The sequence below is a fragment of the Emys orbicularis genome, chromosome 7 (assembly GCF_028017835.1).
Source record: "Emys orbicularis isolate rEmyOrb1 chromosome 7, rEmyOrb1.hap1, whole genome shotgun sequence".
Classification (NCBI taxonomy): domain Eukaryota; kingdom Metazoa; phylum Chordata; order Testudines; family Emydidae; genus Emys; species Emys orbicularis.
In genome coordinates this window covers 104,593,192-104,612,573 of record NC_088689.1, presented here as the reverse complement: position 1 = coordinate 104,612,573, position 19,382 = coordinate 104,593,192, and the positions used below count along the sequence as shown (strand labels likewise).

The 19,382-nt window shown below is 39.3% G+C and overlaps 1 protein-coding gene across 1 annotated transcript in view; it reads right to left on the bottom strand.

Moving 5' to 3' along the window:
* The window catches only part of CACNA2D3 (calcium voltage-gated channel auxiliary subunit alpha2delta 3), a 729,039-nt gene that overhangs the window by 62,855 nt on the left and 646,802 nt on the right, over nt 1–19,382 (bottom strand). Inside the window, exon 28 of the mRNA XM_065407986.1 lies at nt 495–556. Within this exon, the coding sequence (XP_065264058.1) occupies nt 495–556 (62 nt within the window). The remainder of the gene's footprint in view (nt 1–494; nt 557–19,382) is intronic.

The following is a 19,382-nucleotide window of genomic DNA, read 5'->3' as shown; positions in this document are numbered from 1 at the left end:
CAGCACAGTAATAGCAATGCACTGGAAGAAACTGGGGGGGGGGGGGAAGGTCATTTAAACCATATACAAAAATTTTGAGTGAAATCAGGGTTGTATTAAGTATATTTATTCTTACTGTTATCAAAATGCACTGATCACCCCAAAAGATACTTGAACACTGACAAGGTCATTCCTATTTTTCATGTCATTGTTGTTGTATTTTTTAATTGTATGTACCCTTAGGATAATTGTTCATGGATCTGTAGGTTATACTTGGGAGGCTGGATTTGGGGAGCTTCTCCATTCATGACAATGAGTGCTGAATCAGTCCCATGTGTTTAGCCTCATGATCACCCTTGTGTTACAATGAATGGAAAAGTAAATTAGAATAGCTTACAAACATTCATAGGAAATCTAGAACTGCCTTGGCTAAATATATCTAGAACATCACCACCTGTACAGTAAGGGAGTTGCTATGGTCTCATCTGCATAAGTACTATCTAATTGGAACATACCTGTCTACTGGCAGTCCAAAACTTCCGCTGGAAAAATTCAAGTTTCATCTGGATACCTACAGCTGGTACAAATTATAAATAAAACCAAGGTATTAAAATATTTTACATGGTTATTTCAAATGATTCATAGGGGAAAATGCTGGTTAAACCTACTTGGGAAAAAAATACCCCAGTGGTTAAATTTAAGAGATCCACATGGTCACATATTAAACCAGATTTATCTTTTGCTTAAGAAATCAAGATACTGAAGACACAACATAGTAGGAACTCAAATCAGGAGTTATTAAAATTGTATGCCCTTTACAGTTAAAATAAAGAAACTGAAAAGCGAGCACCAAAGCTATGGCAATTCTTTTTTTCTAGATTGGTCCCATATCTCAATAATCCAATTCTGTTGTATGCTGGAAAAAAAACATACCTATTCACTACTGACAGGCCAGGAGGATAAGTAAAATTTAACTGCTGTGGAATTCTACACTACAGCGGAACCCTGCTGTGGGCTGAAGTCTTAAGTTGTCCAAAGTGAGCGAAAGGTGGCAGAAAGGCCATCTATAGATATTTGACCTACAGATATTTGTGTTAATTTTGTGAAAGTAAGCCCAAGGTGGAGTAAAAGGAATGAGGTAAAATGAGTGTGTGTCATTTAAAATATTGTTGGTTAAAGAGTTTCAAGACTCCTGATGAGGTTACCAATGGTAACAAGTTATGAACAATTTAAAAATGGTTTACTAAAACATTATAATTAAAAGCTTATATGCTTTTGGAAAGGTATTATTAGTATCTTCATTTGTTAAAAGTTACAATTTTGAAGAAAATGGCAGAAATTATAGGACGGAAAGATTTAGGGATGCCTTATGTTGCATGCCTACTTCAATTGCTCCTGTTGGCCATTGCATAGAGGCAGATCTGCCCTGAGATCTGGCCCCTTCTGCTTCATGCTAGAGCACCCCCTTTGTACTGGTGGTGTCTGCCCTATGGCTCCTTTATGCTAGTCTGGTTGATGCACAAGGGTCAATGCAAGAATGAACTGGCACCTCACTGGGCATGCTCTAGCCTCAAATCCAATATAAAATTTCCCTGGACAGATCTTCCTACAGGTCCTCCATAGGAGCTGCAGTTCTTGGAGCCTTGGTGACCAAACAGGGATTCCAGCAACTTCACTGTCATTCATTATTGGAAAAAAAATATCTCCAAATTGTTTTGGAAACTCTAAGGAAACTTCATGCATTCATTCTTTCTCTAAGACCTATGTTATGGACTGCTTTTAATCATATTTCCATTCTTCCATAATATCTTATTCAGACTGACAATTGGTATTTGTTTTCACAAATACGCTGAGGATGAAATCATGAGCACATTTCATACTGTATTACCAAATATAAAAATGTATGATATGAAACTCAAAAGATACTGCTACAATGGGACCATAAAATTAACAACAGAGGAACATTTTCATATTGTATTGGTGTAGAAAAAGTTTTGTCCCTGCTGTGCTTCACATGCGATACTCAATGGTGCTCTCAGGGTGATCAGCACCCCTACAATGTCCCATTAGGCATAAAACTGCATCTTTAGCTGCCTAAATACCTTCAAAAATCTGGCCCTGAGTCCTTTATATTTAGTAATAAATTTAATAGCCCATTTAACAGTTATTAAAAAGCACCTTGCATCAAAGGATCTCAAAGCACTTCATAAAAGTGGTTAAGAATATTCTCATTTTACTGATGGGAAAAATGAGACAAGTAAGATGAATGAGAGAATTCACACAGTCAGTGGCAGAATTCAGAATAGAACATAGGTCTCCTGACTCTAACCATTAGATAACAATGTTGCCTTTCTTAAAAGAATGCAGATTTAATTGTAAAGTAGCTTGGGGCTCAAATATTTCATTATGAAGTTCTGAAAGGTTAAAGGTCTGTGGATAGCCCAGAAAAATGTATTGGTTCTAAAATCTTTTTCAAGTATATTTGATTGTTCTTAGGGCATAAAATAATCTGACCAAAAAAAAAAAATCCTGTGCTTGTCTCAGTGCTCTTGAAAAACACAGGGAATATATATTTCCTCATATGAAGCCTGCAAAAATGCTTTAGTATTACCTCAGGGGTTGAAAATAAAATTATTATTCCATTCACAAGCGTTGTTAATTCTTTTGAACATGAGTTCAGTCAAATAATTATAATCTGAAATGTAGGAAACATTCGTAATTGCCATTTATTATACTTTACATACAGGTGACTGTTCAAAGCACTGCATGTCAGGAAAAATGAATGCTAAGGAGTTATTCACTCAAAAAGCATATAAAACACTATGTAGACTTCCTAATGACATTGCAAAAACCAGCATATAAACAATAAAAAAGGATAGGATTAAAATGTCATATTAGGATATACTCTCTTCAAAGAAAACTCCTGTTGCTGCTTTCACCATAAAGTGTTAATGGGAGCTGTGTTTTCTCTTCTTGTCTTTCACCATAGAAATATATCATGTAGCACTTTGTTATTTAAAAACAAGTATAAGAAGGATTACAAAGCTTTCCTTGGGGGAATACTTCACAAGGGAAGTATGTAATCTGTTAGGCGTGATATTTAAAACTCTGCCACTTTTGACATCCTACGACCTCAACCAGCGCAGACAAAAATATGTTACATTTCAGTTTTACTTTCTTAAATAATATTGTACCTTAGAGATGAATGTTGCAGCCCTACTAATAGCCAAATAGCGAAATGATCTGAACAGTGTTTAAAAAAGTATAGAACACCACCGGCGGAGCTGGGAAAGCCCAATCCTGCAGTCTTCACACAAGTGAAACTCCCACTGAAAATCATGGGAGTTTTACATGAGTGAGAGCAGACCCAGCATTTCTGTCTACTTCCCCCCCCCCTCCTAGTCTGTCCAAGAATACATTGAAATTCACAGAGCTGACACCAACAAAAACAAAACTGCAGCTGCCTGCCTTCTCTCATCTTCATAAAGTTTTGCAGAAATTAGTCCCAGGATTTCAGTTGTCTTTATACTCCAACATTACATTGTGCAGTTCATTAAAATGTGCACATGAAATGTTTTACAGATGAGCTATGTCATAATTATCTCATTAGAGTTTCAAATTCTCTCTCATGTGGTAAGTAATTTATACCGGGCATTAGGATATGTTCAGTATAAATTCATCTTTGATTTAAGCAAGGATATAGGCTGTGTATTTAACACTTGTCTACAAAGGTTTACTATGGAACTTGGGTGTTTGTAAAATGTTATCACAGAGGAACACTATTATGGTATATTATGAATTGCTCTTATATGTTTATTACAATTACATTAAAATGGTCTTCCACACTCCCCCTAATGGTTGGCAGTTTCATTGTTCCAGTGGAATGTAGCATTCAAGGGAGGTCATAGTCATGGAGAGAGAAGAATCATAGAATATCAGGGCTGGAAGGGACCTCGGGAGGTTATCTAGTCCAACCCCCTGCTCAAAGCAGGACCAATCCCCAACTAAATCATCCCAGCTAGGGCTTTGTCAAGCCTGACCTTAAAAACCTCTAAGGAAGGAGATTCCATCACCTCCCTAGGTAACCTATTCCAGTGCTTCACCACCCTCCTAGTGAATTTTTCCCCCCAATATCCAACCTAAACCTCTCCCACTTGTAACTTGAGACCATTACTACTTGTTCTGTCATCTGCTACCACTGAGAACAGTCTAGATCCATCCTCTTTGTAACCCCCTTTCAGGTAGTTGAAAGCAGCTATCAAATCCCCCCTAATTCTTCTCTTCTGCAGTCTGAACAATCCCAGTTCCCTCAGCCTCTCCTCATAAGTCATGTGCTCCAGCCCCCTAATCATTTTTGTTGCCCTCCGCTGGACTCTTTCCAATTTTTCCACATTCTTCTTGTACTGTGGGGCCCAAAACTGGACACAGTACTCCAGATGAGGCCTCACCAATGTCGAATAGAGGGGAATGATCACATCCCTCAATCTGCTGGCAATTCCCTACTTATGCAGCCCAAAATGCTGTTAGCCTTCTTGACAACAAGGGCACACTGTTGACTCATATCCAGCTTCTCGTCCACCGTAACCCCTAGGTCCTTTTCTGCAGAACTGCTGCCTAGCCACTTGGTCCCTAGTTTGTAGAGGTGCATGGGATTCTTCCGTCCTAAGTGCAGGACTCTGCACTTGTCCTTGTTGAACCTCATCAGATTTCTTTTGGCCCAATCCTCTAATTTGTCTAGGTCCTTCTGTATCCTATCCCTACCCTCCAGCATATCTACCACTCCTCCCAGTTTAGTGTCATCTGCAAACTTGCTGAGGGTGAAGTCCACACCATCCTGCAAATCATTAATGAAGATATTGAACAAAACCGGCCCCAGGACCAACCCTTGGGGCACTCTGCTTGATACCAGCTGCCAACTAGACGTGGAGCCATTGATCACTACCCGTTGAGCCTGGTGATCTAGCCAGCTTTCTATCCACTTTATAGTCCATTCATCCAGCCCATACTTCTTTAACTTGCCAGTAAGAATACTGTGGGAGACCGTATCAAAAGAAATCTCTTAAGCAGCCATGGCCTGTCCCGTGGAGGGCTTTGAATGTCAGGGGAGAAACCTTGAACTAGTCTTTCCAGTATACAACTCTAGGGTAATATGTTCACAGTGATCTGTGTTGCTAAACACGCTGCCCTACTTTTTAATCATTGGGAGAATTTTCAGGGCACCTGGTTTCCTCTCCAGATATAATGAATTGCAATGATCAACTCTGGAGGTCAAGAATGTATGAATCACCTTAGCTAGGTGTGTGTCCAATACGTGGAGACACAATCTTCTGGCCAGACACAGATGAAGTTGGCACTTTCTGCTATCATGACTATTTGGGCACTGAGGAGTCCAAAAGGGCTTATTGAACAATCTATGGGCAGAGGCCTTCAATAGTGGGGCATATTCTAAAGGGGCGTATTAAAAAGGAAATAACCTCTTCTGCTAATATCTCTACCATCTTGCCAGGATTCAGCCTTAGCCAGCTGCTCTCCATCTAGATACTGACTGCTGGCTAGGTCTTCAGAAAGCTAGGAGACTTGGCATTTAGGAGATGTCGAACTGGGCACTGACCGTGGTACTTCAGCCCATGTATCTCATAGTGCAGTCCCACCTCACACCCTACTACTATTGTCTGCTTATCGATAACAAAGTTGATCCTTAGTCTTCAAAATATGAGAAAAGGGTAAAATCAAGACAAGATAAAAACTAATCCACTGCTGTGAGTTTCCCCTCATAACAATCTCTTCAAACAAATCGAGAAAACCTGTACTAGGGGAGTTGCAGCTGTTCCTCAGGTCAGGTCAATGTTTTCAAATGAAATGCTACTGAGGGTACACCATTGCGTCAGCTGTGGCTACAGCACTGAAACAGCTGAATAATAGGAGAGATGAGATTGAGTCCTGCTTTTCCTTCTGTACTAAGTGCACAATTAAAAGATAGCTGGAGCTAAAGAAGCCACATTGGGTAGCACTCCCTGTGGGGTTCATTACACTCCTGACCAAACTATGTGCACTATATGCTACTTGAGAACAGTAAAGAACAGAATCTGTTAGCCACTAAGCAAAGGTGGCTTTGGCTACGAATTCTTGGGAGCCCAACTGAACATTGTATTGTGGCCCCAAAACACCACATAGGTTGGAATAGAGAGGAATGCTGAGATATAAGTGCGACGTTGATGACATTATGTGATGCCGTCCTGCTACAGTATTGTGTTGACGTGATGACGCTGTGTCCCGACACAAATGCTGGTCTCACAGGCCATGCCAGGATGGCTCTGTTCAGTGATGAAGTGACTCTCCAGATGTTGAAGGTTGAATACTTCTCTAGATGATTAATTTGAGAGAGTACAGCATTAAAAGAGATTAATGGCATCATCAGTTACAATAACAAGTGAAGTTAAAAGTGAAGGGGTAGTTTGAAACTTAAGGCATGTCCATATTGTGAATATTTGTACTGGACCAGGCAAATCCCTAGTGTAGTTGTGCTGCACTGGTGTAAAACAGGGCTTGCAGTGGTATAGTTTACTGTAATTTATGCCAGTCGAGCAAATCTACATTACTAGTTTGCACAAATCTATATTGTGCATCACATTACAGGAGTATGGGGGCCCAATTAATTAGTGTACACAGGACTATAGGGGGCCCAATTAATCATTGCTCTGTGTCTTGTGTACTTATTTACCACCACTCTTGTCTAGTAGCATTTTACACTTACGTTGCACAAGGTGGAGGACTCAGCAAATCAGACCCAGAAAGTTACATGGAAAAATTTTCACCTGAAGTGAGTTACTCTCATTACCACTTGTGAGTGATGAGGTCATCCTCCAGTGTCCCACAAATACAAAGTCTGAGTTTTAGCACAGCAATACTGTGCTGAATTTATATAATCCAAACATTTGATACGATATGAAACAATAATTTGCAGTTAACTTACTAGCAAGGCCAACAAATAGCCTTTGAAAGCAACTAAGGACAACAGGCAATATTAACTCCATGGAAAGATTTTTTTTTTCTTTTGACAAAGCTGCCCATATTCGTCAGCGCCCAGGCTATGAAATAGCAGATGGTAGGGACCTACTCTTCAAAACTCAGTTTCAAGAAGGGAGTTGCTATTCTGCCTTTTCAACTGTGTATCATAATCTAGTCAGTCATTTTAAAGCACAAATATGAGAACATAAGGGCTAATGTGCTTGTTTAAAGGATCAAAATGCAAAATACTAGATGTGATTAATCACTCAGGACTCATTTAGGCTGCTCAGTCCAAATACTTAGTTACTGGCCATTTGCAATGCAATTGCATGCAAAATTTTGCTTCACTTCATTTGCTAATGGATTCACTTGCGTGTGTATATTTGCCAGTACAGGTACATTATATTTAAATAATAGATGGGTTAAAGGGATCACTGAGGGAATAATTCTACTGAAAGGTGAGGGTGGATGGTTTATGATATCACCAGAAAGCTCAAGTCTTCACTGTAGCCCTTTGGTTCCTTTCCTTTTTCAATTATATTGGAACTGCACACTGCTTTTAAGTTTCAAAACATATATATATATACGGTGACCAGATAGCAAGTGTGAAAAATTGGGATGGCTGATAATCTTATAAAATAGACATATTACAGAATAGTTTGGTTGATAAGACACTGAACTGAAACTTAAAGACTTGGTTCAATTCCTGGTTCAGCCACAGACTTCCTGTATAACCATGGACAAGTCAATTCGTCTGCCCTGTGCCTCAATTTCCCATCTGGGGATACAACTTCCCTATCTCACAGGGGTGTGGTGAGGATAAAATACATTATTGATGGGGAGGTGTTCAAATACTACAGTGATGAGGGACATATGTATCTAGAAATACAGAGAGAAAACAAATAACCCCTCAGAATGGACCAGCATTTCTCACACTATATGGGTAAAACCTATGTTTGAAAACATGGTCAGCAAACACAAAAAGCAAATTTTTAGCCATATAAGGAAAATGTTGTGGCTCTGTAACCCTTTCATCATCAAATAACCTCTTCTCTATGCACTGGTGTATGCTGAAATTACAGGAATTCCCACACTGAAAATATAGGGCCTGCCTCTTCCTGTAAAACAAGTGAGGGCAGCCAGACTTGGTAGTTCTATGAGAGGGGAAAAGCGGTGGCATCATAATGCCTTCTATAAGCCAGGCTGGGGTTATAAAAAACCAGGCCAGGTTTTTTGAGGGGGAGTTTGGGGCAAAAGTGGCAAAGCCAAAAATCATCTTCACTCTCTGGGCTATCCAAATGGGAGTGAATGGTACTTTGAAGTTAAAACGGCACTGACTCCCACCAGGGACGGCTCCAGGCACCAGCCCAGCAAGCAGGTGCTTGGGGCGGCCAAGGGGAAGGGGCGGCACGTCGGGCTGTTCGGTGGCAATTCGGCAGCAGGCCTCTCTGGGAGGGAAGCACCTGCCGCCGAATTCCCGCCGAAGAAGAAAGCGGCGCGGTGGAGCTGCCGCAGGAGTGCTGCCAATCGCAATTGCGATCGCGGCTTTTTATTTTATTTTATTTTTCCGCCGCTTGGGGCGGCAAAAACCCTGGAGCCGGTCCTGACTCCCACAGAGCATCCTCTACAGTTCTACTATGAAGCTGTGAGGGACAGCATCCAATGGGAGGGTCAGGGTCTGTCCACAAATCATCATGGAAGTGCCAGCCACTCACATGGAGGCTCTGGGACCAGTCGAGATGGAAGAAGAGTTCCACACAGCAGCCTGGGTTCAACAAATGTGGAGGCCCATGTCCCTTTCTCTACTCCCGACTCTCCTCCCCTGAAGATACCATTAGAAAGTGAATGTTGTGGAATATCCAGGACCCTGTCTCCCCTCTTTCCACAGAGGATACAATACGGCCCATGATTAGTGATCTTTTCATGCTGGATTCTTTTTATTTAACAAATAACTTTTATGACAGACTGAGGAGTAGTTTAGTTGTCTAATCCATAGGTGCTGGAACTAGGGTGGCTGGGGGTGCTGCCGCACCCCCAGCTTAAAGTGGTTTCCATTATATACAGTTTACAGTTTGGGTCAATGACTCTCGCACTCCCACTATAAAAATGGTTCCAGCACCCCTGGCCTAAACTGGAGTTTAGAAGATTCACAGATTGTTAGGGTAGTTTTATATTGATGTTCAGGCCCTCATCTCTCTTCCTCTGCTAACAATTACTTTACATTAAATTTAACGCTACTCCAAAGTCAGAAATATTGGAGTCGTATCTTAACTAGAACTTAGTTTTCCACCCTCCTTTCCCTTTCCTATAAACCTGCCCATCATTCTTACTAAGCCCTTGTTTCTGATGTAATCCTTAGCCATGATTTTACCATTTCTGTCTTGACTACTACAATTCTCTCCATTACAATCTTCCTAAATCACTAGTGTGTAAACGTGAACTATTCCAGAATACTGTAATTATGCTACTGTCTCTGCAAACAAGGAAATGGCACCTCATTTCACAGGCTACAACATGAGCTATCTTGGATTAGGTTCAAAGCTGTTCTCTTAAGTACCCTGGGTTTTCAGATTAGCCACGGACCAAATAGCCATAGAGACTGGACAACCTCCTCACACCAGAGATGATTTCCGAGACATATTGTGGAGCAGCATGCTCTGTAACTGCTTACAGTGTGTCTGCATTGTAGATTAAAGGAGTACTTCCATCTCCAGAGCTGAAAGTCTAACACTTTTCGCAAGTGCTAAATTCACCCCAAAACATGTATTTAACATATCCTGTAATGAGGACTTAAAGAGGATCGTACACCCAAAAGTCTCTTAATTCCAATAACTTTTAAACAACAAATACATATTTCAGTCACGGCATTATGTAACATAAGCATGTTCTAGTGTCCTCTACTGTAGCTATCTCCTGAGATAAAATAATTAAGAACATAAGAACATAAGAATGGCCATACTGGGTCAGACCACAGGTCCATCCAGCCCAGTATCCTGTCAACCGACAGTGGCCAATGCCAGGTGCCCCAGAGGGAGTGAACCTAACAGGTAATGATCAAGTGATCTCTCTCCTGCCATCCATCTCCACCCTCTGACAAACAGAGTCTAGGGACACCATTCCTTACCCATCCTTCTTTCATCACCTAAGGAAGTATTAAAAATTATGAGTTAGCACTGATATACTATTAATTGTTACATTTATAATTACTGAATGATAAAAAAATAAACATGGCCAATGATTGTACCAAACTATTTACTCCTTTCCTGTCTGAAGTACTTGTATGCACCTTTCTTCGAGCACAATGCAATACCTTTCCCTGTAAGAATAAAAAACTATCATTTATGAATTTGGACAGAGTGTCGGAGGTATTGGTAAACAATGTCTTCCAAAATGTGCTATTTTTTGTATTCAGTGCAGATTTTTAATATATTTTCTGATGGCTTCTCCAGCATGAAGATTTTTTTAATGGAGCGTTTTAATTACAAATGTCAGCACTGACATTATTCCACTGGAGAAGTCACAATTACACAGGACAATACCGAAAGCAGAGGGTGAAGAAGGGGAAGTAGCTCTTTGTCTGCAAAAAGCACATATGTATTAGCTGCATCTGCACATTATAATGAGAATCTCCTAGAGTTAAAATAATATATATAATCAATTGGTCCTTTGCCATGTTCAGAGTTTAAGGAATATTATAAAACATTGCTTCACCATTTTGAAGTATGCCAGATTCAAACCAAGCAAGGAAGCTACCTAGACTATACAGGATCGTGCCATTGTTTCCAAGTTGTTTCATGTTTATTCCTATTTGCTTCTCCCACTTAAACAGTGTAATGTTTGCTTGTTTGTTTGTGGTTTCTTTCTTGATAAAATGAATAATGTTAAACTACACTGATTCATAATTGAAGGGACACTATCAACCCGGTGCAGGTCCCCAAATGTATTTCTTTTATAAGAGGAAAGTATATACTCCCATATCTATATTTATATCTATGTCTAGAACATATCTAAATATCAAATCAATATTGTATCTGTATGCACACACACATATCTCCTGCCTCAACCTAAACTATGGCGTCGCTATCAGTGCTTATTTTGTCCATAAAATAACCTATTGTTAACCTATAAACAAACTTAAAATAAAAACGTTTTTATAAATATTAAATTACATGCAGATGCATACACACATATGGAAATAGTTTCGGGTTAAAATGTTTTTGGGTTCTCAATGGTATTAAAAATTGTTCCACTATTATTGATACCTTGATTTAACTGTTATAGGCACAAACATTTGGCAACGTTGCACACACAGCTAAGGTTGCAAATATAATTAATGATGCCCCCACAGCTTGGTAGGGTGCTGAAGCATAGTTTGCTAAAGACCAAGATGTCACAAGACAGCTCCCTTGTTGGAGCTATGAAAATGCCAGGTATAAATGAGTTAATGCTCGTGAGTGGCGATAGTGGAGAGCTGAAGTTCTGTACAATGCTCTAAGTGAACCTTGAAGCTGCTGCCCCTCCTCCTAGAAGATTTTTGCAATTAGTGGTGGGGTCAGTTGTTCTGGCTGGGGGACTCCAAAGATAGAAGGAAGGCTGTGCCAACTGGCATCTCCTGGAGGCCAAAGGAAAGCAGAAAAAAAGGCAAGCATGGGCGCTTGATGGGAGGCAGCACAGAAAGGGGAACAGAATGATGATCCTTGGAGGCCTAAGTTCATTGAAACTCAAACCATCAGGGAAAGCTGAAAGGGCTTGGTTTGCAGCCAAGCCTTGACAAGCTGAATTGTGGAGCTCAGTCTGTGAACACCACCACTAACCAGACCCTCTTTGACTCCCTGATACACGTCTTCCTTCTGGAGGACTAATGAAGCAGCCGCAGGAGGAAACATGAAAAGGAAATAAATTGAGTGAATACATGAAAAATATATAGATGCTGCTGACTGAAAATACATGGTATTTCAAGCAGGCTTTATTGAGATGCTTGGAAGAAAACAGGTATCTATAAATTACCATTTTGACAGTTAGACTATATTTCAAACTTTACAAGGTAGCAGTTGATATGCTGCCAATATTTTAACAAAAGGCTCCCACAAAAAATGTTGTCCTTTACCCTGTGATAAACCTTGTGTACAAGGGGTGAGACTCAGGGGAGGCACTCGAAAATCCATTTGTTGTTTTCCCATTTCAACACAAAAAAGCTCTCTCATAACCAAGGAGGGAGGTAACCGCTTGGCAAACTTACTTCACTTGAAAGATACACAGCTTGTTCCTGAAAAATATAATGAGTGCATCGATAGTACAATGCAGCGTTTTTTCCTGTGTAATTTGAAGGTGGGTCACAGGATGCGATGAAAATGTGTTTGGTGTCTGCAGAATACTCCTGTAGATTTTTAGAAAACACCTGACACCTAATGCAATCTGGTTCATTTCATTTCCAAAAAGGTGTCCTTTGGTAGTATTTTTATGAGTCTCAGGAATGATATACAGGTATCCAGAGAGGGGGCAAAGTCCATCTGAGGCAGGAAAACTGTTCTGGTGGTAGAATTTTTACAAGGAATCCCTATGAGCCTTTAGGAGCCCTCCCTCCAACACACCTCCCAAGAAGGTACCTATTCTGAAGGATATTTCTTAACTCTGATGATAGAGGAAATATGTAAAGATGGAAACCTGACTGTACTATGACTAAAATAAAGAAAATTTAATTTTAATAACTCTCTAACCATTTTATAGTTTTATAGCGCTTGCTCATTCACTTTTTGGCAATATTCAACCACATCCCATGACTGGAACAAAAGAATAATACATTTATAAATCTTAAGGGAGGCATCATGAAATGTCATGTACTTAAAAAAAATCCATTTACTCTACTTGTTACAATTAAGGTTTTAATCTTACTAGTTGTTAGTGTGGCTTAGTTGGTATTCCTTTCACCTCTGGGCCAAAGGGTCGTGGTTTCAAGTTTCTAATTAGTGAACCTCAAGAGGCTCAGAGTTCCAATAAACAGCCACAAGTTGTGATCCTTATCTGAACCCTTTGAGTCTGTGACTCCACTCTCCCATGAGACTCTTCCACAGTTAGTCTCAACTGAAATGCAGCAAGAACAATCCTTCTTGCCACAGTTCCCTTCCTCTAGTTCCAGTCCTGGTCACCAACTGGGTTCAAAATCACTGATCTACACATTTCATAATCTCAAGAAAGACTGATTACAGAAATGAGTGCAGCTTCTCTGGTTTCTATTTCCAAATAGGTTGATCCATTCCCTAGTTCAAGTTTTAATGCTAGAACTGTGGCTCATGCCCAATCCTGACACAACAGTGCAGTGCTGGGCAGGTCCTGCACTGTTAGGGATGGCATTCTTTAGATGCTACTGAAGAAAAGAGCTATCTTCCTGGTGACTAACAGTTATAGATTCCTTATAGATCTGTGCTAGGTTTTGTGGAGCCCTACATGAAATAACTTTTGGGTTTACATCCAGTTTCTCCCATGCGTGACTAGGTCCCTCCCCACTCACCTCCGCTTCTCCTTACCCATGGAACACAACCTGGCTGCCTCCTTCATTCCTACCTGCAACTTCCCTGTGGTTCAATGACCTCATCCCTCTCATCTGTTTGTTTGTACATCCATAGATTGGGAAGCAAGGAGATGGGGCAGAAAAGCAGGGTTGTAAGCAGGGAAAGAGTGAGATCAGTTGGGGAATTCAATTTCTGCTGCACCCTGATGGTTTCAGTTATACTGTACCACAGACTGGTAACAATACTCCATCTAGCATGATGGGTGTATGCATCTAGTGCCAGGTCCTTGGAAGCATGAGACCCTATTCGTCCGACAGGCCTAAGACGAACACTAGAGAAAATCTCCGTGTCCAGGTCAAAATTCCTTTATTCACCATCACTTGAAACCAACATTCAAAAGTATGTGTCTGATCTATTACTGAACAGATAATAGTTGCCATGTTCCTCAGTCTACACATTCCCTGTGCTATCCCACTACACTATAAATTGCTTCGGGTTACCATGACTATAAGTGATATTATATAAAATCAAGTTCTATTCTATTGTATTTTCTACATGAGAAGTATCTGATTACATGAGCATAACTTGCTAACTTTTCAGTAGTACGTATCTCTCTGCTAAATATTTTTGAAGTAAAATAGCTATTTGCTGTAAGCCGGGGCGGCTCCAGGCACCAGCTCAGCAAGCGGGGGGCGGCCTGCCAGTCGCCGTGAGGGCGGCAGTCAGGCTGCCTTCGGTGGCATGCCTGCGGGAGGTCCGCCGGTTCCGCGGCTTCGGCGGCAATTCGGCGGTGGGGACGCCGAAGGCGCGGGACCGGCGGACTTTCCGCAGACATGCCGCCGAATCTGCATTACCAGAGGACCTCCCTCAGGCGTCCGCTGAAAGCCGCCTGACTGCCGTGTTTGGGGTGGCAAAATACATAGAGCCGCCCCTGGCTGTAAGAACCAAAAATAGCTTGGTCTTTTCTGTTTTTTTTTTTTTGACAACATGAATTAGTTTAAGCACATTGTGGTAATCTACAGATTTAGGAGCTCTTTTTAGAAGTGTGTATGCACAAAAGAGCTGGTGCATCCCTTGGGGATTTTGTGGGTACTCATACCTTTGTGTGCATGCAACTCTGATGTGCATGGTCACTTGAGGCATTCTGTGTATGCAATTCTGGAGCAAGCAAAAGTGTGCGTGCACTTTTAAAAAAAAATCTGTGCCTTAATTTTTGTACCTCTTAACAATTTTTAGTAGGAGAGAATAAATTAAAAAAACATGGACAGTAATCGGTAGTCTCCATAAATGGCATTTGCTGTAAAAGCAGCTTTACCTGCCTGTTATCCACTCCTTTGTTTCCTGTTTGCACAGAAAATGCAGTTTTCTTTAGTCTGTACATGGAAGAGAACAGAGTAACATGTTTGTTCAATGTAAGCATAAGGTACTTACTACCTTGGCTAAGAGTCAACTATCCTGAAGTTACCCTGAACTGTAGGTTTAAGCCATGTTGAAACAAGAAGTCATTAAACAAATACTGGATTTTCCTGTACTGAAATGCAGGACTTTCTCCTTTTCATTATCCTCCCTCTCATTTTATCTACTTAAAAGAAAAACAGGGATTCTTTCAAAAAAGATCAGTAGTTTGTGTGTTTATTGTTTCTCAATATAGCAATTACAGGCATGCCTGGTGAGAACTTATCAAAATGTATTTCAGAAGATTGATTAATATTAATTATACATCCGTTTCCATATTTTAAGTTGTTTAGCCTCATTCCATGAGAACACTCTTCCATTAGCATTTTGAAATCTAATCAGGAAAGGCAAAATTAAACTTGGGGCCAAATGCTGTATCTGGATGCTCAAGCAATCCTTATTGATTTCACTGGGACTTACATATATATTTGCGAAAAGAATTTAACCCTTGACTCCCCTCTCTTACATCAAAAAAGCCAACTGTGTGAATTAGGCAACCAATCTGAACAGGTACTGAGCACCTTGCAGATAGGGTTCTTGGGATTGAGTAACAGCCTTCATTTTGATTTTGCTATCTTGCATTATTTCATCTTCCAGTCGGAATGCTATTCAAATGTAGAGCTGAGCAGAAACAACTGATTTTTTCAGTTCACTGGCTGAACCGGAAAAAAGGATTTTGTTTGGGGCAACCTAAAACAAAAATTGTACTAATTTTTCACCAAACCAAAAAACTAAAAACTGTTTGGGGTCATACAAAACCTTCAGTTTGAACTAAAACAATTTTTTCATTTAATTTTCAACTTTTAACCCTTTTTAATTTTTTTAAATGAAACTGAAGTAAATTTTGACTTGAAAAGCTGATTTGAATAAAAAAATTTCATTTTGAAAATGTCAGAATGAAACATTTTGATTTTTTTCTGAATTTTGGAGGGGTTTATGACTGATACAATTTGACATGAATTTGCAAAATGTTTCAGTCAACCCCTATCTACATTTGTCAACAAAAAAATTGCATCTAAAAATTTCAACCAGTTTTACTCAAATGTTGTTCTGTCTGTCTTTTGGTAGCCTTTTAGGTCCTTATGCACTAAGGCATAATTTTGTTTTATGACTTGTATATTACTTTATCTAAATAATAAAAAAGTACAACTTTTTAAAAAATAGACTACAGAATAAAAACAGTAAAAATAATAATACTGATATTTAACATATATAATGGTTTAACATGTTCAAAGTGCTGTATAAACATTAACTAATTAATCCTCACTACCCCTTGTGAGGTAGGTAAGCACTATGGCACTATGCACTTAAGCATATGCCTAATTTTGAGCATATTAGTCATCCCAGGAAAGTCAATGGAACTATTCACATGCTTCAAGACAGGCATGTGCTTAAGTGCTTTGCTAGATTGGTGTCTAAATTCTTTCTCCCAGAATATAAAGAACAAACCTTACCCCTGAGATAAGGGTGAACCTAAAGGGGCCAGATAGGAAGAGGCCAAGGAAAGAAGCAGCAACTAATTGAATTGAGAAGCATGTGGCAGCTGGGGCAAGTGAGGGCAGATAGATTGTTGATTTATTGGACTCTTTAATACCCCAGAAGAAGTTTATTTGGACTTTGTGACATGGCTGGAGGGCCAAACCACTGAAGACCCAATGAGGTCAATTGGCAGCCTATCGGGGACAAAGGGGGCAAGAAAGGGCACAACCCGCTGCTTGAAGGTGCTCCAGAGGTGAGTGCCCCTTTACAGTAACATTTTCAAAAATGCCTAAGTGATTTAGGAGCTTAAGTCCCATTAAAAAAATTAGGTAGGCACTTAGGGGCCTAAATGCTATTGACTTTCAATGAGATTTAGGTTTCTAAGGGCCAGATTTTTTAAAAGGTAGTTAGGTCCCTAAAGATGAAGATAGATTCTTAGTGAGATTTTCAAAAGCACGTAGGTGCCTAACCCATCCTGAAACTGATGGGATTTAGGTGATTAAGACCCAGATTTGTAAAGGTATTTAAGGCATTGCTGCACTTAGTGTTTCAATGCTTAACTGAGTTAGGAGCCTAAATCTCATTTTCAAAGGGATTCAGGCACTTAGGCACCTAATTCCCTTTGAAAATCTGGGCCTAAGTGCTTTTCCACTAGGTGCTTATCTGTTTTTAGGCACCTAAATATTTTGAAAAATTTGGCCCTAAGTGCCTAAATACTTGGAAAATGGGATTTAGGCACTTCAATTACTTAGGTGCCTTTGAAAAATATCCCCATTTTCCCCACACTTTTGCATTATTTTCTAAAATGTTCAGTTTATTAACATTTCCATTCAGTATCTTTAATTAATTATAATAATGAATACGGAGAACACTTTGCATTTCTTGTTACCTTGAAACGTAGATGTCAGAGTGCTTTACCAATATTAACTAAACCTCACATCACATCTATGAGGTAAGTATGTTTTTTTTCTCCCTATTAACTGGAACTTCTTAGCTCCAGAAAAAATGAATAGAAACTAAGCTGTAAACCACTAAAAAATAGTTTTCTTCTGTTTCACTAAAAACAAAGGAAATACAATAAAGTATTAACTTCAGTAAAACATTTTTAGGGATTTAATTTTATTCTGGTCTTAAATCATTTTTATAATAAACAAATGGTAAAATGAGAGTAGATGGAAAAATAGGAGGATTACATACAAAACTCTTTGCTTGAGCCAACAAAGGAGTTAGAAAATGGTGTCTATAAGGAGTTCTGCTTCGAAGACACATAATTTCTGCATATGTAAGGATATGCTTATAGGGTGCTGACTTCATAGCTGAGATTCTTTTTCATTTAATTCACTTATATTAGATTATGGTACTGATTATGATCATATCCACAAATCAGTATTTTAACAGAGTTTCCATGGGAACACTATATGCCCCTGTTTTTTAACTTTGTAGACAAGGCTATGCCTGTTTAACAAGTTGAACTAGTTTGATGAGGACAACATGTTTTGTTTAAGTTACATTAACTGAGGCCAATATTTCCTAATTGCATTACCAGGAGAAACATTTACAGAAGTTCTTCTTTGTGGAAAACCTTCCGTAGTCCAGAGTTTGAGTCATTTTAATCACTGAAGAACAGGAAACATCAGCACTGCCATTTCTTATCAAACTGAAAATGTGTTAACTGTTCTTAAATCCATAAAATTTAATCCTTTATTAAATGACAAAATTAGTCTTGTTTTCTAGTCTTCAGATGTAAGAAAACTATCCCACAGCATCTGGATTTCTGAGAAATTCCTACCAGAGAACACATGCTTATGAAGCCAGGGTGGTCTGAGGCTAAAACAGTGGACTGGGCATCAGGAGACATGGTTTTCATTCCTGGCTCTTCCCCTTATCTATGTAACTTTGAGCAAGTCTCTTTGCCTCATCATTATCCCCATTTCACAAATGGGGAAACTATTTCACTTGCTTTGCAAAGGGCTTTGAGGTCTATGAATGCAAAAAAGACAAGCATTATGAACAATATGTTGTTACAAAATACATCAGGACCCAATCTTGGAACACTTATTCAACCTCCAGTCAATCGGATAAGTTGCATAAGCAAGCACTACCCACCTGAGAAAAATATGGTGGGAGTGAGCCTTTAAAATGCAAGACATAGCCTGGACTGTCCCCGCAGACTTCAACAGAAGCAAGTCTTCAGAAAATACTGAGAAAATTTGCTTTTAAAATACATAAATACTGTTTATAAAATAAAAATTTCAACAAAGCACACACCCATCAACTTTTAACTTACACAGTCTACAACTAAGAGAAGTAATCTATATCAAGCATTTTTTAAAATACTGAACTTTATAAAATCACAGGGTGAGGATTTTACTGACTCCAGTAGATGTTCCCCATCAGCCTAAAAAAAAAAAATGCCCAAAAGAACGATGAGCTATCTATAAGTCTGAAATGCTGATGGAAGCTTAATAAAAAAAAATCAGCAAGGAATAGTTTAACAACATTAGTACTATGGCAGTAATTTGAGTGGCGTGAGCTGTGTTTTATATCCTGTACTTCAGAGAAGCAGGCTGCATTTGTTTAAAGACACAGTCTCTATCCACACTTCCTATTGCTCAGAAGTCCTCTATTGAGAATAGTGATAAAACAAAGGATATGTTTGGATGACCCCATCAGGATGCCTTAAAGATAGTTGTCATTTTGATGTGCTCAGTACGTTTAATGTAATCTAATATTTCACAAAACAGTATTTTCTCATTGATCCTCTTTGGAAAGAAAATATTTTTACATTTAAATTAGCAGGAAAAATGGCTTTCAGTCAATATTCAAAATAAAGAAAACTGAGTGTGATAATCAAATTACAGAACAGAGTCAAACAACAGAAATACAGCAAAAAAAACCCCAAACATTAGAGAAACTACTGCCCCAGCAAAGAACTTATATCTAGGGTCAGCT